The 16,324-nt window shown below is 41.2% G+C and overlaps 1 protein-coding gene across 6 annotated transcripts in view; it reads left to right on the forward strand.

Moving 5' to 3' along the window:
• The first annotated feature begins 4,412 nt into the window (after positions 1 to 4,412).
• CEP350 (centrosomal protein 350) overlaps positions 4,413 to 16,324 on the forward strand; it is a 69,666-nt gene continuing 57,754 nt past the window's right edge. For 4 of the 6 annotated variants that reach the window (XM_058843019.1, XM_058843025.1, XM_058843023.1 and 1 more), the window contains exons 1-2: positions 4,414 to 4,567; positions 15,096 to 15,181. In XM_058843019.1, the coding sequence (XP_058699002.1) occupies positions 15,109 to 15,181 (73 nt within the window). In that variant the 5' untranslated portion in view covers positions 4,414 to 4,567; positions 15,096 to 15,108. Of the gene's footprint in view, positions 4,568 to 4,603; positions 4,749 to 15,095; positions 15,182 to 16,324 lie in introns of those variants that run through there. The other 2 variants (XM_058843021.1, XM_058843020.1) reach the window with 2 other exon arrangements.

Consider the following 16,324-nt stretch of genomic DNA (forward strand, 5'->3'; position numbering starts at 1 on the left):
TTTTACATGGTCAGACTTTTTTTTTCCCCATGTTTAAATTGCTCATTTCACCTTTGACCAGCTACAGGTGCCTAAAATACGACCTTTTGCAAAACCTGGAACTTTTAAGAAACTTGAGTGGAGTGGTAGATACTGGGATGCAGATGCATGTATTTCATAATATCAGGTCTTATGTCTAACATGGAACAAGATTTCAGGAAATGGCTGTGAACTGTCTTTTACTTGGTGTTCTTTTACTAATTCCCCAGTTCTGATTTCAGCTGGAACTAATGATAAGATATGGTTCACTTGTTTCATTAGCCTATACAAGAGTCAGCAGCTGACAAAAGGGATGACTTCATTCTTGTTCCACTCCTAGCTGCATGTTCTGTACCTTTGGTGTTGCAAACTAATGCACTGTGAACTGACTGGAGAGGACAATCTTACTGAAAAGTAACTTTAAAAATAAATTACCAGAACTGGCTACCACGAAAAAAAAAAAAATGTGATATGAAGACAGGAGATTCACACACATACAAATAAAACATATTTAATGCAGGCTATCTTCTGTTTTTAAAACTTTTCTTCCTTATAGGTATTAAAGGGGTATATTCTTGGTTCAAGAGAAAAAATAGGATGTCTGGAAACTAAAGACTTAATGTTGTAGCTAGCCAAAGGAAAATCACTTTTTTTTTTTTTCTGTTATGAACTGTAGGGAAAGCCTACAAGGGTGTCTTTCCAAATGTATTGTGCTGCTTAGTCTGAAAAAAATGAAAAATAAGATATTATGGTTAGTTGCCCCTTCCATTGGAGGGGGAAAGGCTGAGGATTAGAAGACTCTTCTTGCTCTTGAAGCAGCAGGTCCTTTTGTAGCTGTTTGTGGCTTTGTCCTTAAAAGGTTCTCATTAAATATCCACAGGTACTTAATGCAGATCTCATTAAGCAACTCCTACTCAGCCAGAGGTGAAGAGTAATGTCTGTCTGTGTTCCTCACAGGCAGCTGATTGCTATCCATGTATAATTATTTCGTTGCCTGGGGCAAACGGAGTCATTTGATGTTTTCCAAACTGTAAAATAGTTTGGCTCCTTCTTGAGAAATCTCACTTGTGAAGCTGAAGTGTCCCTGACTGTCAGCAGATCAGGAAATTAGTTTGTGACAGAAAAAATGTGGTTTTACAGAGCAAAGACACCAGATCTGGCCTTGAGACCAAGAAGGGGATTTTTCTTCTGTGGCCTTTAGCAAAAAAACTTCTGAGTAGAACATGATATTTTGGAGGGGGGGCTGAACCAGCTACACACCAAACTGCAGTAAGATTTCCAGCACTCTGCAAATAGGACTGGAAATGGTCAAAGTGCTCCTTGGCTTGTGAGCAGAAGGAGCTGGTGAGAGCCCCTTGCAGGTGGAAGGGGGAGTGTGGCCCCTCTGCTGCTGTCACCTGTGGGCACCTGCAGGATGGAAATCACCTTACTGCCTTCAGCAGTGGATGTTGTGAAAGGGACCCAGAACAAAGCACTGCCCAGCTGTTGTTACCTTGTCTCTCACACCCTGCTCTGAGTCATGCTGTGCTGAGTTTGGAACGTGCTAAGCAGGTTTGGAAAAAGGAATTTTTTTCCCCCCATTTTTTCACATCAACAAAATCATACCTTCTGCAAATAAAACTACAAAAACCCACAAACTTGTGGCTTTCATATCCTTGTTTTTGAAAATTGTGTATGGAACGAAAAGTCCAGCTCAAACTGAGTGCAAAAGGTAAGGTAAGAGCTCCATGTTAAGGCAGGCATAAAATTATTTGCTGTACAGGACACAGCTATATGCACCATCTGCAGTGCAATTGCCAGCATGCTGTATTTAGGAAAAATAATCTGGTTTTGGAGGGGTGTAATGAAACATGAACAACTTGCCAGATTCTGTGTTAGGACCTTGTGGTACAGTTGGAAAACTGTGGGAAGAAATCTGAAGCGATGCCTTTATTTTATAAGAGAACAATTTTTCATGCATTGTTTCTGCTGGCAGATGGACTGCAAAATCGTAGGAGTAGAGAGAAGGGAGGCGGGTGTCCTGTAGTCCTCACAGCTGTCCTGTGTCCTGTTTTATTGTCAGCTCCTGACAGTTGGATTTATAATTGTATGCCTGGAAAATCTCATTCCATGTCCAACAGGTGGAAGCACCCTTCCCCAAATTCCTCCATGGCCCTTGGGAGTCAATCACAGAAAGGGGGGAGGGAGTCTGGGGGCTCTTGGCTGCAGGAGCCAGCTGCCCATTTCTAATTTTAGAAGGGGTGTGCAAGAACAGTGTGGAGTGGAAAACTTTCCAAACCTCTCTCTTAAAGCTGCAATAACCGAGTTAGTGAAAGATGAGAATGTGGCTCTTTACTTTTAACTTACTGCGTGTCTCCATCCACCACCTCCAGTGCTGGGGCAGCGCTCGCTGCTGTTCCCTGCGTTGCTTTGCCCTTTAGGGAGGCTCGTCCAGCTGGAGAGTGTTCAACTCCTCCCGTCCTCTCAGCTGGGGCTGTTTGCAGGTAAACGGTTTCTTTATTTCTGATCGCTGAGAATTTCACAAGGTGATTGCGTTTTCCACAAGAATCTCCTTCTAGTCTCGCGGAGGACGTTTGCCCATCAGAGCTTTCCACTCGCTGCAAGGGAATCTTTGAAAGTGTAATCTAAAGTGTTTCAGTTAGGTTCCACTGGCAGAGAACAAACACGAGCAAAAACAGAATGCAAGCCTTTTAATTTATATTCGGCTGAGACTAAATAATTTCCATGTTTGAGAAAATTCTAAAGTGATGCCTAGTTTGCCTGGAGAAGGAGGAGCGTGAAACTAGACTGACTGCTTCCAAGCAGAAAAGAGAAACTATGTTTAAAAGCATAATTAAAGAGGCAGTACATTACAAAAGTGCTGAATAATTTAAACAGGCTGCCAGTCCAGCAATATTAAGCAGTAATTTTAAGCAAACACTATGCAATGATGGGGAATGTGAAAATTTAATTTGCCCTAGTCTGCAATCAGTGCTCCCATACATTGCAGTAATACTGTTTTCATTGACTGAAATTGTCATTATTATTATTATTATTATTATTATTATTATTATTATTATTTACAGTCTCTTGCATTTGGGAGCAGCAAGTTTGCTCTTCGAGGACTCAGGAGGGGATTTGGTACTACTTACCACTCTTTCCCACTGGACTTGTGCTTGTCTTTCCATGCTCAGGCATTTTTTTTTCTCCTCATCTGGCAAAACAAAGTAATTTCCAAAGGTTTAATCACTGACATCTCGACCTTACCTTTTCTTCCAAAAGTGGTATGCTTATGCAGGAAAATGTACTCTGTAATTAGCTTGTATATGTAAAAGATCCAAATTAAGGCTAAATGAGTATCCTGTAATTTTGACGTGATTAAATTTGGCATTACCTAAACTTCATAGCTGTAATCTCTCAGTATTTATGGTGTCTTCCTATGATGTTCCCATACTGGAATAACTTACATGCAAAATGTTAACCATTTACTAGAGGAGAGGCTATGTAAAAATAGGTTAATCCTTTTTAGTGAAGAAAAAAAAAAAAAAAAAATTGAAATGAGTAGCTCCAGTAGTTACCATGATCCTTTAGTGTTTGGGGTAGATAATTCTCCACCCCTGTGTTCCCCCAAGAAATCTGGCACCAAACAATCACACTAATGACTGAAAACCAGACTGGGGAAGTTGTAGACAGGCCCTGAAGGGAGCATTCCCAAAATAACTGTAGGAAGAATTTCTTTTTTCCTATTCTAATAACTTTCCTTCTTCAGTGGAAATAATTTTGCTATAGCTGGATAATATCTTAGACCTATTTTTGAAGCGTGGGTGGTTTTAATGCATCTTCGGGGTGGAATCCATGCATTAGAATTCAGTATACTAACAAATTCTTCCGTGTCTATAATGAATGTTAAAAGTGAAATGAAGCCCGTGGTACTCAGTCATGTCTCTGAAGTTCTGCAAATGTTTATTTAAATTTAAATTTGGGAGAGCGTAATCGGAGACGCCTTCATTTGCAAAAAAAGAAAAAAAAAAGTAATTATTTTTCTAAAGATGACTTAGCTATGAACACAAATGACTAAAAAGCGGTGCCCTAGTTTCGGCTGGAGCCGCTTCAGGAATGCCAACATCAGCGCTGGGTTTAATTAGCATTGCCAAGTCCTGGCCTTGCACCAGCACCCAGGGCTCTGCAAATAAAACGCGAGGGGACTGACCCGGCAGGTCGAGCTTGTAGAACTGTGAGGAGAAAAATAAAAGCTTCGAGGGAAATATTGGAGGACCGGGCTCTCCCGAGGCTGAGGGAGGGCAGGGCCGCCGCGCCGCACCCAAGATGGCGGCGGGCGCCGAGGGGGCCCGGCGGGACGGCGCCATGCTGGGAAGGTCGGCGGCGGGCCGGTTCTCGCGAGAGTTTCCTGTGCGCCGCCGCCGCCGCCGCTCCGTGTCAGTTGCGGGCCGGTAATGGCGGCGCTGAGGGGCCGCTGAGGGGCCGCGCACCGGGCTCGGGCCGCCCTCCCTCCGCCCGCCCTCCGCGGGATGTGCCGCGACCTGCCGCCGGCGCAGCGGGCGTCCACCAGGTGAGGAGGCGGCGGGAGCGGCCCGCGCCGCCGCCCCAGGCCGCGCTCGGCCGGCGGTGCCGCCCCGCCGGGGCGTCGGGCGAGGTGGGGCCGGGGCGGGCCCGGCCCGAGGAGCTGTCGGCTGTCACTTGGCTCGGCCGCTCCGCCCGGCTCCGACGTCTCCGCGGAATCCTCTTCACCCGTTAAGTCTCTTTCTAGTTTTAATTTGTTTTCCGCTGCTTGTCGTACCGGGAGTGGCTGATGAAGGGAGAGGGTCGGGGTGTTCCGTTTCGCTGTTGTCTTTTCGCGTTGTGGGGGAAACCGCTTACCCCGGGTGTTTCTGCGGAGAAACAGAAACAGAACCCGCGGTGGCCCCGCTGCCCTCGGAGCCGCCCCGAGCACCGGGACGGCGCTTTTAAAGTTTAAATGTCGCTTTGCTCGTGCCTGTGCTGTGCCAGGGCGTCCTGCCCCGGCATTGCGGCATAGCTGTGTCTGCCCGCTCAAAGTTCTCCTGACATCCCCGGGAACATCTGCCCCGAGCGTTCTCTGACTTCATCGGTGCCTTTCACTGTGCCTATTGGAGGCATGAAGGCTTCTATGCGAGTATGACTGTGTTGGGTTTTGTTTTGGTTTTGTTTTTTCCCTGTGGATGCAGTTTTTGTGGTATATTGCCTGCTGTCGCTGTAGTTTTTGTGGAATAGTTAGGGTGGTCAGGCACTGGAGTGGGTTGCCCAGGGAGGTGGTGGAGTCACCATCTCCAGAGATGTTCAGGATGTGTCTGGATCTGGCGGCGTGGTTTAAGTGGTGCAGGCGGTGAATGATTGGACTTGATGATCTTAAAGGTCTCTTCCAACCTTGACTATTTTCTGATTCTCTGATTGTTTCTGTCTCTGGATATAAGCTGTAGCTCAGCAGCCAAGCATCTCCGGGCACATTGTGTAAGTTTGCAGGTAGAGGTTTGTCTGTCAAATAGCTTCATTGTGTAGGTGAACAGTCCACTGTCTAGAAATAGAAAATTTAACACCTTTCTGGCCGTTTGGGGTGGAGGGGGGGTGGTCATCTTAAGCTGCTTCAACTGTTATAATGATTTGAAAACTCAAAGTACTGTGACCAAAAGTGGTTTTGTGGGACAAACCCGTGGAGCTGTAAGTGATTCACGGCTTTGCATCTAAGTTCTCAGTGTGCTCTCAGGCTGTCTGCACAGACGGGCTAAGTTTTGCTGTCTCTTTGCTATCGTTCTGGTTGCTGCAACAGTTCCATTAGGTAATGCTTGAGATAATTAAATACAACTGAGGGTGTGGCCACGTGAACATTGTAAACTGTCGAAGGTTTTGGTTTCTGTGAGTGACGCTACTTTAAACAGAAAGTGTCCCACTCCCACTAAGCAGAGCAACTTAATTCATGTAGTAATGGCACATTTCTGCAAGGGGCCAGGGTTACTGTGGAAATTATGTGCACCCAAGGAGCATTCAAGGGCAGCACCTTGAGAAAGGTGATTATGCCCCTCTGCTCCGCTCAAGTCAGGTGAGACCTCACCTGGGGTGTTGCATACAGTTCTGGTGTCCCCAGCATAGAACGGACATGGAGCTGGTGGAGCAAGTCCAGAGGAGGCCACAAAGTTGGTAAGGGAACTGGAACCTCTCTTGTGAAGACAGGCTGAGAACGTTGGGGCGGTTCAGAGAAGATTGCGTGGAGACTTCCCAGCAGTACCTGAAGGGACCTACAAGGGACCAGAGAGGAATTCTTTGTTGGGAATTATAGAGGTAGGACAAGAGGGAATGGCATCAAACCGAGAGACTGGTTTAGCTTAGTCTTTGGGAAGAAATTCTTCCTTGTGAGGGTGGTGAGGCCCTGGCACAGGTTGCCCAGAGCTGTGGCTGCTCTGCCTCTGGAAGTGTTCAAGACTAGATTGGACAGGGCTTGGAGTTGCCTGGGATAGTGGAAGGTGTCCATGGCCAGGAGTTGGAACTAAATGTTTAAACCCAAGCCATTCTAGGATTTTGTGTTGCTGATGGGCATGGATCATCTTGTAGGCTGCCTAGGGTGGATGTGGTGCTGACTGAAAGAAAGTGATTTTAAAATTATAGAACCTCTTGTTTGTGTGGGTTTGTTTTACTAAGCTTTGGTGCATAGCTCAGGTTTGAACACTTTACTGATAAATGTGGATCATGTCTTTTATGTCTTGAAATAACTTTATTGGTAATTTGTGTCACCATAGAAAGAGTTTATCCTTTAAATGGATAAGAATCTAATTTTGGGGTTGCTACGTCTATACTGAAGATTTTGTTGGCTTGGATGTAATGAACTTTGTGTCTCCTTTCACCCCTCTACCAGACATACAGCTCCTTTCTGCTAAAAAAGTTTCCTTGTATCAAGCAGACTTGTGGATAAAGTCATAAATGTGTTTAGTCCCATTGACTTCAGAGTGCTCAGATGAAGATGCAGTCCTATTAATGCATTTCCAGTTAAGTCTGAAATCAGGAGGGTCAGTGCACACAGTATTCTGTATTGCCATGTCTGGGAGGTGAGTGAAGCTGCACAGCATAACATTAGTGGTGTGATGTGCTGCTGCTGCTTCTTTCCTCCCACTTTGACTATCCTGGCAGCAGCCTGATAAACTGAAAGAAAAGTCACCATAAAAGAAAAATTATTAATCTTCTGCCAGGTTAGTGAGTTGAACTGGCTTGTGATGCAGTCAGGTGAGCATTGCATCTATGACAGAGTGACATAATTGCTAGAGAAGGTAGCAAGGAATATTTGGATTCCTTCATCATTGTGGAGCTGCTAAATCTGCTCAACTCCACCTTGAAAATTTACATCAGAGAGCCACCTTTTTATCAGTACAGCAGAACTGTTTAACTCTGCTATTGATTTACTTAACCTAATTCATGCCATTCAAATCAATATGAGTGTTAATGTGAGATCAGGTGTAGTGCTACAGTAATAACAGAGGGACTTTGGTGGTTTGAGTGCAGAAAGAAAACTTTCCCAGTGCAGTCAATATATTAGGCATGTGGCTGGATTAGAACAGAAGTGTAAAATTTATCCATAGATCTAAGTGCTTGGAAGATAGATGTGTATCATTGTGCTAATGATATAATAGGCTTTAATGGACTGCTCCATTGAGAATAAAATTACTTTTATGCCTAAGTCTGAAACCTTTGTCAATATGCTAGAGAGAGAATAGAGCAAATAAATGAACTAATCAATTATACCAGGTCAATTGAAACTTGGTGAATGCTAACAGAAATTCTGGCTGGTTTAGCTTCCTAAGAACACTTTGCATCAATGACAGAATTTCTCACTAAGTCACATCCATGGCAATGCACCAGGTGGAGTTCTCATACTGAAAAAGAAAAACTTTTAAAGGGATGGTGTTTTTTAAATATGAGAAAATATTACTACATTTAGCTAGATCAAGAGGAGGTCTTTTAGCAGAGTCCTGGTCTCTGCCTTTGTAATGCAGTGTTTCAGGTCAGAAACAGAGCTGGTGGTCACTGTTCAGCTTGTCATGAGTTTTTTGTGTTTGGGTTTTTTTGACATCTTGTGGTTTCATTGAGACAATTCTTAGGTGCTCCTTCTGAATGCAATTCTGAGCAGAGGCAACAAAGGTGAGAAAGTGGCATTTGGAACATTTTCCCTGAAGTTTTCATCCACTTTCCTCTGCTTTGAAAGAAAATAGCAATCATCCTGAAGTTGACACAGCTGCAGGTGAAGTCGCTTCTCTGCTTGTATGTCCATAGTTGTGTTGAGAGGTTGAAAGTTGGTGTCTTAAAATTGACAGGTCTGGTTCTTGTACTTGGCTGAGAGCATTGGCTATAAGTTCTAAGAAGAGTCCCTCACAGTGGAGTGTTCCTTGTGAGATGAGGCAGGACCTCGAGAATTTGAGCAGATTTTGCTGAATGGATTTATTATGGGCCGCAGGAATTGAAATCTCCTAATGTGCAGTCTCTGGTAACTGGAGGTGGAACTACTGAACAAATTCTTGGTTTGAAGGCTGAGGAGACAAAATGCAGGAGTATTTTGTTGGTTCTAGGAACCGGAGTATTTTCTTCTCTGTCATAAATGCTAAGATCTTTGAAGTCAAAGAAAATACAGAACTTGTGAATGGATAGACAAACCCTTGTGTGCATCTCCTTAATAAATGGACGCATTCTCTGTGCCTTTGTACTCTGATTTCTTCACGAACAATGAATCAAGTTACACTAGCTGTCACAACATTCATTTCAATAGATTTCCTCAGAGTTCCTCCTGGCACATGATGCAGCAAAGGAAGACATTCAATGCATTTAACTTTCAGTAGAACCACTAGTGCCTTTTTAGGGTGAGTTTTATTTTTTTATCACTTCTCCATCACTTGTGATGAAGCAGAGACACTTTTGCAAGTTGCCATGTCTTTTCATAGCAAAAGGATGTGGTAAGTGTCCATTCTCAGTACACAGTTGGAAAGAATCAGATTCAGAAATGTTTCATTTATAGAGAAATCTTCATTATAGTTTGGGTGCAGATTTAGTAGCTGACTGGTGCCAGTGATTTAATCATAGAACTCAGGAAACACATTTGTATTTTCTACTGGGTTTTTTGACATTTGATGGATGTGTGTTTATGTCATTTATCTTCCTGGTTAACAGCTAGAGGTAGTGACACATGCTTTGAAATTTTTAAAGACTCTTCTATCTGCAAGTGTGTGGTGCATCTTGATTGCTCTTTTTTTGTACTGCCTTAGTATCCCTAAAGCTTTTTTGGTATCTAGCTTAAGACAAATCAAATTTTATTTAATTTCTTTTACTTATGAAGCTTTTTGTTTTGTTTTAATGATTTTCCAAAGTAATGATGATTGGAATATGAATTCTTCTGGTATATACACTGCTTGTACTACAAGACAAAATATTGAATGTTATCTAAAATTAGATCACTCAGAGCAGCTAACATTCACGAGCTCCTTGGGCATTGCTAGTGTTCACTTCCTTTACATTTCATTTGAAAGCTTATTGTATAAATGAGCATTGGAAGAAGGTGGAGGGAGGACCTGCCTGATTCTGCAGTGTCAGCTGTAGATTCTGGAGATGTGGAGCTTTTTGGACAAACACGTCATGCATTTGTTTGTTGTGCTGGAATTTGTCCTCAGTCCTGAGGAAGGTCAGTACATTGCCTGCATCTGATAGTGTTGAAAGGCAAAATTTTCTCAAAATATGCTCTGGCCAAAGAAAGAATATGTCACTCTTGTATCAAAAAACATTTCAAAAGCCCATATACATAACCAAAAAAAGGCTTTGAACAATGTATTATGGATATTTTTAACTCTCATTTAAATGGGATAATGCAATACGGTAAGAACTTGGATTCCGGAAAAACGAGTAGGTTAACGTTATTTTTATTCCAGACTCAAGCATATCATAATAAATTGTATTTTGTGGTATTTGAGAAGACATGGAAAGTGTTTCTGGAATCTTTAAATATAATTTCCATCACTTTCAGCAGACTGGCTCAGCAAAACAATTTGCTCGACTGGGTCTGCCTGTGCCTGTCCACCCGTGTCTGTTACTGCCAGCAATGCAGAGCTTCAGCTGCACAGACAGGAGCTCCAGAGGGCCTTTCAAGATTCAGAAGTCACCTTTGTATTTGTACATGGAAACTTAAAAAATGTTTTTGCAAACAGGAAAAACTCATCCCAAAAGCTGATTATTTGTGTCTGCGTGCATTTCCTCCCCAGACAGGTGTGCACTGTGTGAGGTGTGGGTGCAGTGGGACACACTGGGGCAGGGTGTCTTTGAGCTCTAGTGGTATCTCCACTGGTAAAAAGAAGGTGAATAGTTCTTGTTTTCCCCAGTCCCACTGTTCTCGAGGCAAAAGCCAAGAGCAGCTTCACACATTTGCTCCTGGGGAGCAAAAGGCAGTACAGGACTGAGTCTGATCTGACTGTTCACCAGCGTTTCCATCCCTTCTCGTTCTGCTTGCGTGGAGGGTGTTGCTTAGAGTGTGACATAGATAAAACTAATAAAGTGAATACAACAGGCAAAATTCTTTTAGCCTGTACCAGACTTCCAGTTCACTTTGCTTTACCACATAAACCCATTGACTTTCTGCCTGAATAAGGCAAAGAGAGACCCAGGCATAAAGAAAGGAAAAGATGGTTTCTTTTATTGGCACTGGCACCTTATTTTTGCTTAACTGCATGAAATGTCCTTGTGCACTGTGTACCCAGTTTGTATCAAAATTTGCCACTATGTGGATAAAAGATGTGAGAATATCCCGTAGAAGTCAGTGTTAATAACTTGTTTCATTCCATACTCTCAGCAGACCTTCATCTTTCCTTTTGTGTTATCCCTTTCATTTCATATCCCTTGTGTTTTTATAAGAAAAAAAGTCTTGAGGAATACTGTTCCCTGTGCATACTGGTTTTTTTTTTCCATAACCACTAATTTTTAGTGAAAATAGCAGTGGGTGATCTCTTGTTCACATTGTCTTCCTTCTCTGAATCTGCACAATGCAGCTTCCTCCCCTGTTTCCTTCTTCCAGTGCCATGAATTCTGAGTTTCCTCTTTCCTTTTCTTACCAAGTCTGTGCTACTAAGAAAAAAAAAACCTTACCAAGGCTGTTTGAAAAAAAATCACATTGGACAATATACAAGTTTCTTTTCTTCCTTTTTGCTGCTCTCTATGCCAATTCTTCAAAAATTCATTGCATGTCTCTCACCTTCCTAGCTTTCTCATTCTCTTCCTTTTTATATCCTGCTTCTCCCACCATTTTTCTTTCTCTTTTTCCCACTCTTGTTCTAATCTCTTCACATTTTTTATATCTTTGCTAAGCATATTCTACTTTCATATCTCCTGCTTTTTTAAAAATGCTGTGCTCTTAACTATGTTGACCTCTTGTTTTGCTGTCTGTTGTACCTCTCAATGTCATCCTTGGTATGTTTAGTATTAAATGTATTGGTTTCTCATGTTCCTTTTTTATATGACAGTGGTTTTCTCTTTGTTTCCATTTCCTCCTTTCTGGTGCTTTCTCATGCATTTTCTGATCTGTCAGTTCTCTTCAGTGTCTTCTTATAGGAGCAGTGTTTGTAATAGAGAGTGGTTGTCAGGTCCTGTATCCATCCCCCTGCCCAGTTTCTTCCAGGAGTTCAGAGTATATTGTTTCCTTTCGTGTTTCCTCTTCGGTCCTCATCTGTAGCAGTTCTGTGCCTGCTCTTGTGTACATTTTTTTTTTTTTTGGACATGTGAGTAAAGAATGAGATGGGCACTTGATGTGGGATTGAAATGTCAGAACACAATGGTGTTTGTATCTTAATCACTCACCCAAGGAGGGGCTTGGCAAACCAGCCTTGAATGGACCTGTGTGGGATGTCTGTGTCTCCCAGTGAGCAATCCAATAATCATGAGATTAGTTCTGTTGATTCTGCAGACTTCCACCTTTTTTTCCCCAACAATCTTAAGATTCTCAAAGCCTTATCCAGCCTGCAGATAACCTTTTGTCATCAGTGCTGTCTCCTCAAAAGTTCCTTGGTATTTCATCTTTTGAGCTCAGTCTCTTTGTTTAAGGTCAGTATTAAATAGAGATGGATCATTTAGTTTAGCAGAACGAGATCTCTTTGAAGCAATCATTTCAGAATGTACTTTTTATGTATTTTATCTAAAAGTTATTCATGGGATTTTGAGACAACTTTTGTATTGATGGAAAATGTGCTTTAAAAACAGTTTAAATTTCCATAATATAATTTTTTGTTTAGTTAATATTAATGGTAATGTTAATATTAATATTAATTTAAATGTATTTTAGTGTTTAACTGGTCTATTACCCTGCATGCACATCCTTTATAAAGACATGGTAACTGTGTCTGGATTTCTTTCTTTTTTATTCCCCACTCCTTCCTGTACTCTTGGTAACATTAAAGAGTCTTCTGTGTCTGGTTGAACTTTTTGCAGAAGCAGGGTATTGAATTGTACAAGTCCTTATTTTTTTTTACAGAGTGCTGATTATTCATGTAAGCTATAGCAATAGAGAGAAGTTATTCTAGTAATATGTAGGAATTCAAAGGTTTGTGGAAATCAACATAATTTATTCATAGGTTTTGAAAAGTTCATCAATTTCTCCTACCCATCCAAAGGATTGGGAGAGGAGCACCTAAACCCCAAACCTTCAGAGTTATGATTACATCAGGACTGAACACTACTGCAGCACTGCCTTCCTGAAACTGTAGACAGCTCCACAGTGCTTGGTTCTGATGTGTCTTTTTTTTTTTTTAATCAGCAGCAACCTGAATTAAACAAAATTGCTCAGTGAACCTCAGGGGCTTCTCTGAAGCCAGTGAGGGTGGAACTTTACACTTGGAGCTGGTATTGTAGGTGTGCATTAGGATAAGTACAGCAAGATGCTTTCTGATTTCTTCCCAGCTTGGAGGAGAGGTTGAACTGCCTTTTCTTGAGGGGCATTAGAGACTTTTGAAGGAGGTGAGATAGAATTATTGACCACTGACCATCAGCACACACCTGTGGGAATAACTCAGTGTCTGTTATCCTCACAGATTTGTGCTGATGATCACTGGGCTTTGTATGCACTGTATAAAGTGTTCTCTAAAGTGTTTCACTGTCTAAGTGAGTTCTCTTCAGCTTAGGTAAAGGACTGGTAGTTTTTAGTGTCAGGATGAAAGCTATTAACAAGCAATTGCAGATTGTTTAATCTGGTACTCTTCATACAGATTTAAGGAATACATAGAGAGTGTTACAATTCTACATTTGCAGGGCATCCTAAAATAAACTATATAGATTTGTGCATGTAAAATATAAAGAACAATTATAGTCCCTGATTAAGTTTTCTTATCTATACTAATAATTCTAATGATAAGATTTAAATCCCAAGCAATTACATGAAGATGGATACTTAATCCTTTAATAGATGCTTGCATGTCCAGAAGTATGCTAAATTTACATATTGAGTAGGTTTTGTTACATATTTGGACAAGAAACTGATACTGATATGATAGGGTATTTTCAGCAGCTCTCAAAATCAGTTCTCTATGGAAAATTCCCTCATTTTAATGAATATTTATTTTCTACATTTCTTGCCCAGCAGCTCTTTTCTCCAATGATGGAGAGGATCAGCTGAATGATTTCCAGGGCAGGGCATTGCTGTGATTTACAGAATGAGTGATGTGAGGCACAAAGTGCCCTTCTGCATGAATGAGCTCTTCAGCACCTGTCCTAGAAGCAGAGTTTTCTAACTACACTTGGCTTGATGCCCATAACTATTGGATACTTAAAAACTTAACACACCCACCTTTCCTTTCTAGAATTTCTGCATTATTGTGGACTTGTGTTTCTGTACCTACATATATAAGATTAGATACCTTTTCCTCACTCTTTCAAACACTTTACTTGGACTCATCAAATGAAGTCTCAACTAAAGTTCTTTTGAAGACCTGTGTTCTTATTACTGATAGTTTTTCATGGGGCATAAAAGCAGTTTTTTGGGATAACTTACTGCTATAAATACAAGATATATGACTGAATGTGAGACCAAACTTTACTGCTGGTCACTGTAAATATCCTTAAAACCACATATGATAAAAATCCATGTTGCAAAATATATGGGCAAAAATATGTTTCAGTAAGTAGTAGACAGTGTTAATTTCGGTCTGCTTTTACCAGAAGATTGATCTTTATATTTAATTACTTTTTTTATGTGCCACACAGTGTGGAGAAGTGAGAGCAAAAAAAAAAAATTTCAGCAATTAAAAAATAAGGAAAATTACATCTGGGAGTTCATGAAAGAAGAGAGAGGAAAATGTGTTTTTATGACTCTTTCAGAGGTCTAGAACTTCCTGTTGGAATTCTGTGGTCACCTGATTTTTTCTTTCCATAACAGAGGCATTGTCAGTGTGTTATGAAGACAGCTCAATAAGCATGTGCTGGGTTCTTTTTTTGTTATTTGGGTTTGTTTTTTTCCTTTTCTCCTTTATAAAAACTGCTTTGGTGATAGTGGCTGAGAGTTCACACTTTAATTTTAGATTCACTGTATTATTACCTTTGAAGTTCACAGGAAAACAACAGTGGCACCAGCCTTGTCTTTTTTCCTGGCTGTAGTGTCTTGCCATGCAGTTCTGCTGTGCCTTTTCCTTTTACAGAGATCAGTGACACATTCATTCTGTCACTGCTGGAGTTGGGTATTTTCCCCAAGCATGGTTCAAGCCATGTGGTGCTGTCTCTGTTAGGCCTGTGTGTGCAATATTCCAGGACTTCTTCAGACTTGCTGCAATACCTGTTACTCTGATCTAAATTGCATTGACCTCTGGGCCTCCTTTTATCAAGTTTATGACAGAGAACAAAATCAAACCCGTCTTTATCCATGGAATTACGTGGTTTCTGCAGGAAACTGTGACCACATCTGTGATTCCATGTTCATTATCTGACCTTGTTCATAATGAAGGCTTGAAGTCATCAGATGAGGTGGACATTCATCATAGTGATCAAGGTTATGCTATCTTTAGACTAAGATACATTTTTTTTACTTTATATGTCTGAATCTTACATGACTAATTTTTATTTTTTAGGTAAATTGACACGATGTGGAGCAACAAATCTAATGAGGTGCCTCTACAAAATCCGAGGCATAACCAAAGCAAGGATTCAACCAGAGGTAAGGATTTTCTCTGTCTGTTCTACTGCCTTGTTTTGGGAGATATTTTGTCATGAGTTGTTTGAAACTTTGGGGAGTTGTTCCAGAAAGCATTCTCCTGCCTCAGTTTGGGAGCGAAGTGCGTGTGGCTTCCTTTTCACAGATAGCAGTTTTGTACTCTGATCTCTGGAGTATTTGCTGATCTGCATTAGCAGTTGCCAGCCTGGGATATGGTTGCCAAGATGGCACAGAGACAGATTATTTTAAAGGGCTGTAGAGGAGGAGCAGTGCAGGAACAGAAAGTGGGAACTATTGGCTCTTGAAGGGAGAGAGGAAGAGCCTCTGTGACAGTTGCTCAGTTCCAGAGTGGTGAACTTGTCTCCCTTAGCTAGAGAAATTGTTTAGCTTTTTACTATTATGATTACTCTAATTTAGGAAAGGAGGGTGCAGAAAAATTTTAAAATGACAGTACTTCCCTGAAAAAATCTCCCTGAAAGGAAGAAAGGTCTCATCTGTAAAGCAACTGAGTCGTGTGCTAAGCCTGTGGTTCAAGATTGATCATATGATCTCCAGTATGAGAAAACTGGACTCCAGAAATCATTTTGAAAGTAGAGAAAAATTATTATTTTATCTGTAAGAGAACATTATTGCTGATTATTTCCTGTGTTATGTTCAGTTTCTTTTAAAATTACCTACTTTTTGAAGCTGTAGTGTTCTGTGGATAGGAAGCACCATCTCAAAGTTTGTTTCTGTACTGCTTCTCTAACCCTCTTCCTTTATGTTGTTGCATCTAGCCTGAAATGAAATTGACAGTTTTTTTACTATAAGGAAGGAGATTTTTTTCTTTCATTTCTCTGTTACTACTACCCTTCATGGTTCTGACACACAGATGTTGTGTTTTATAAACCATTAAATGTTAAGAACTATTAGAAACAAAAGAAGAGGGGAACTGAGGAAGTAAATATTTATAGAGGAAAACACTACTACATCCTCCTGAGCTCAATTGCTTATAGAGTAGGTGCTGTCTGTTTAGATTAAAAGGCTTGGGTTAGTACCTCCTGCTTGTTCACAAACATTATTTCTGTTTTGTTTGTAGGGTGTACAGTTCAGAAAGATTACTGTTCACAATTCTGCTGTTTGAAGCTTAGGTTTTGAGTAGTCTTT

The sequence above is a fragment of the Poecile atricapillus genome, chromosome 7, assembly GCF_030490865.1.
Source record: "Poecile atricapillus isolate bPoeAtr1 chromosome 7, bPoeAtr1.hap1, whole genome shotgun sequence".
Lineage (NCBI taxonomy): Eukaryota > Metazoa > Chordata > Aves > Passeriformes > Paridae > Poecile > Poecile atricapillus.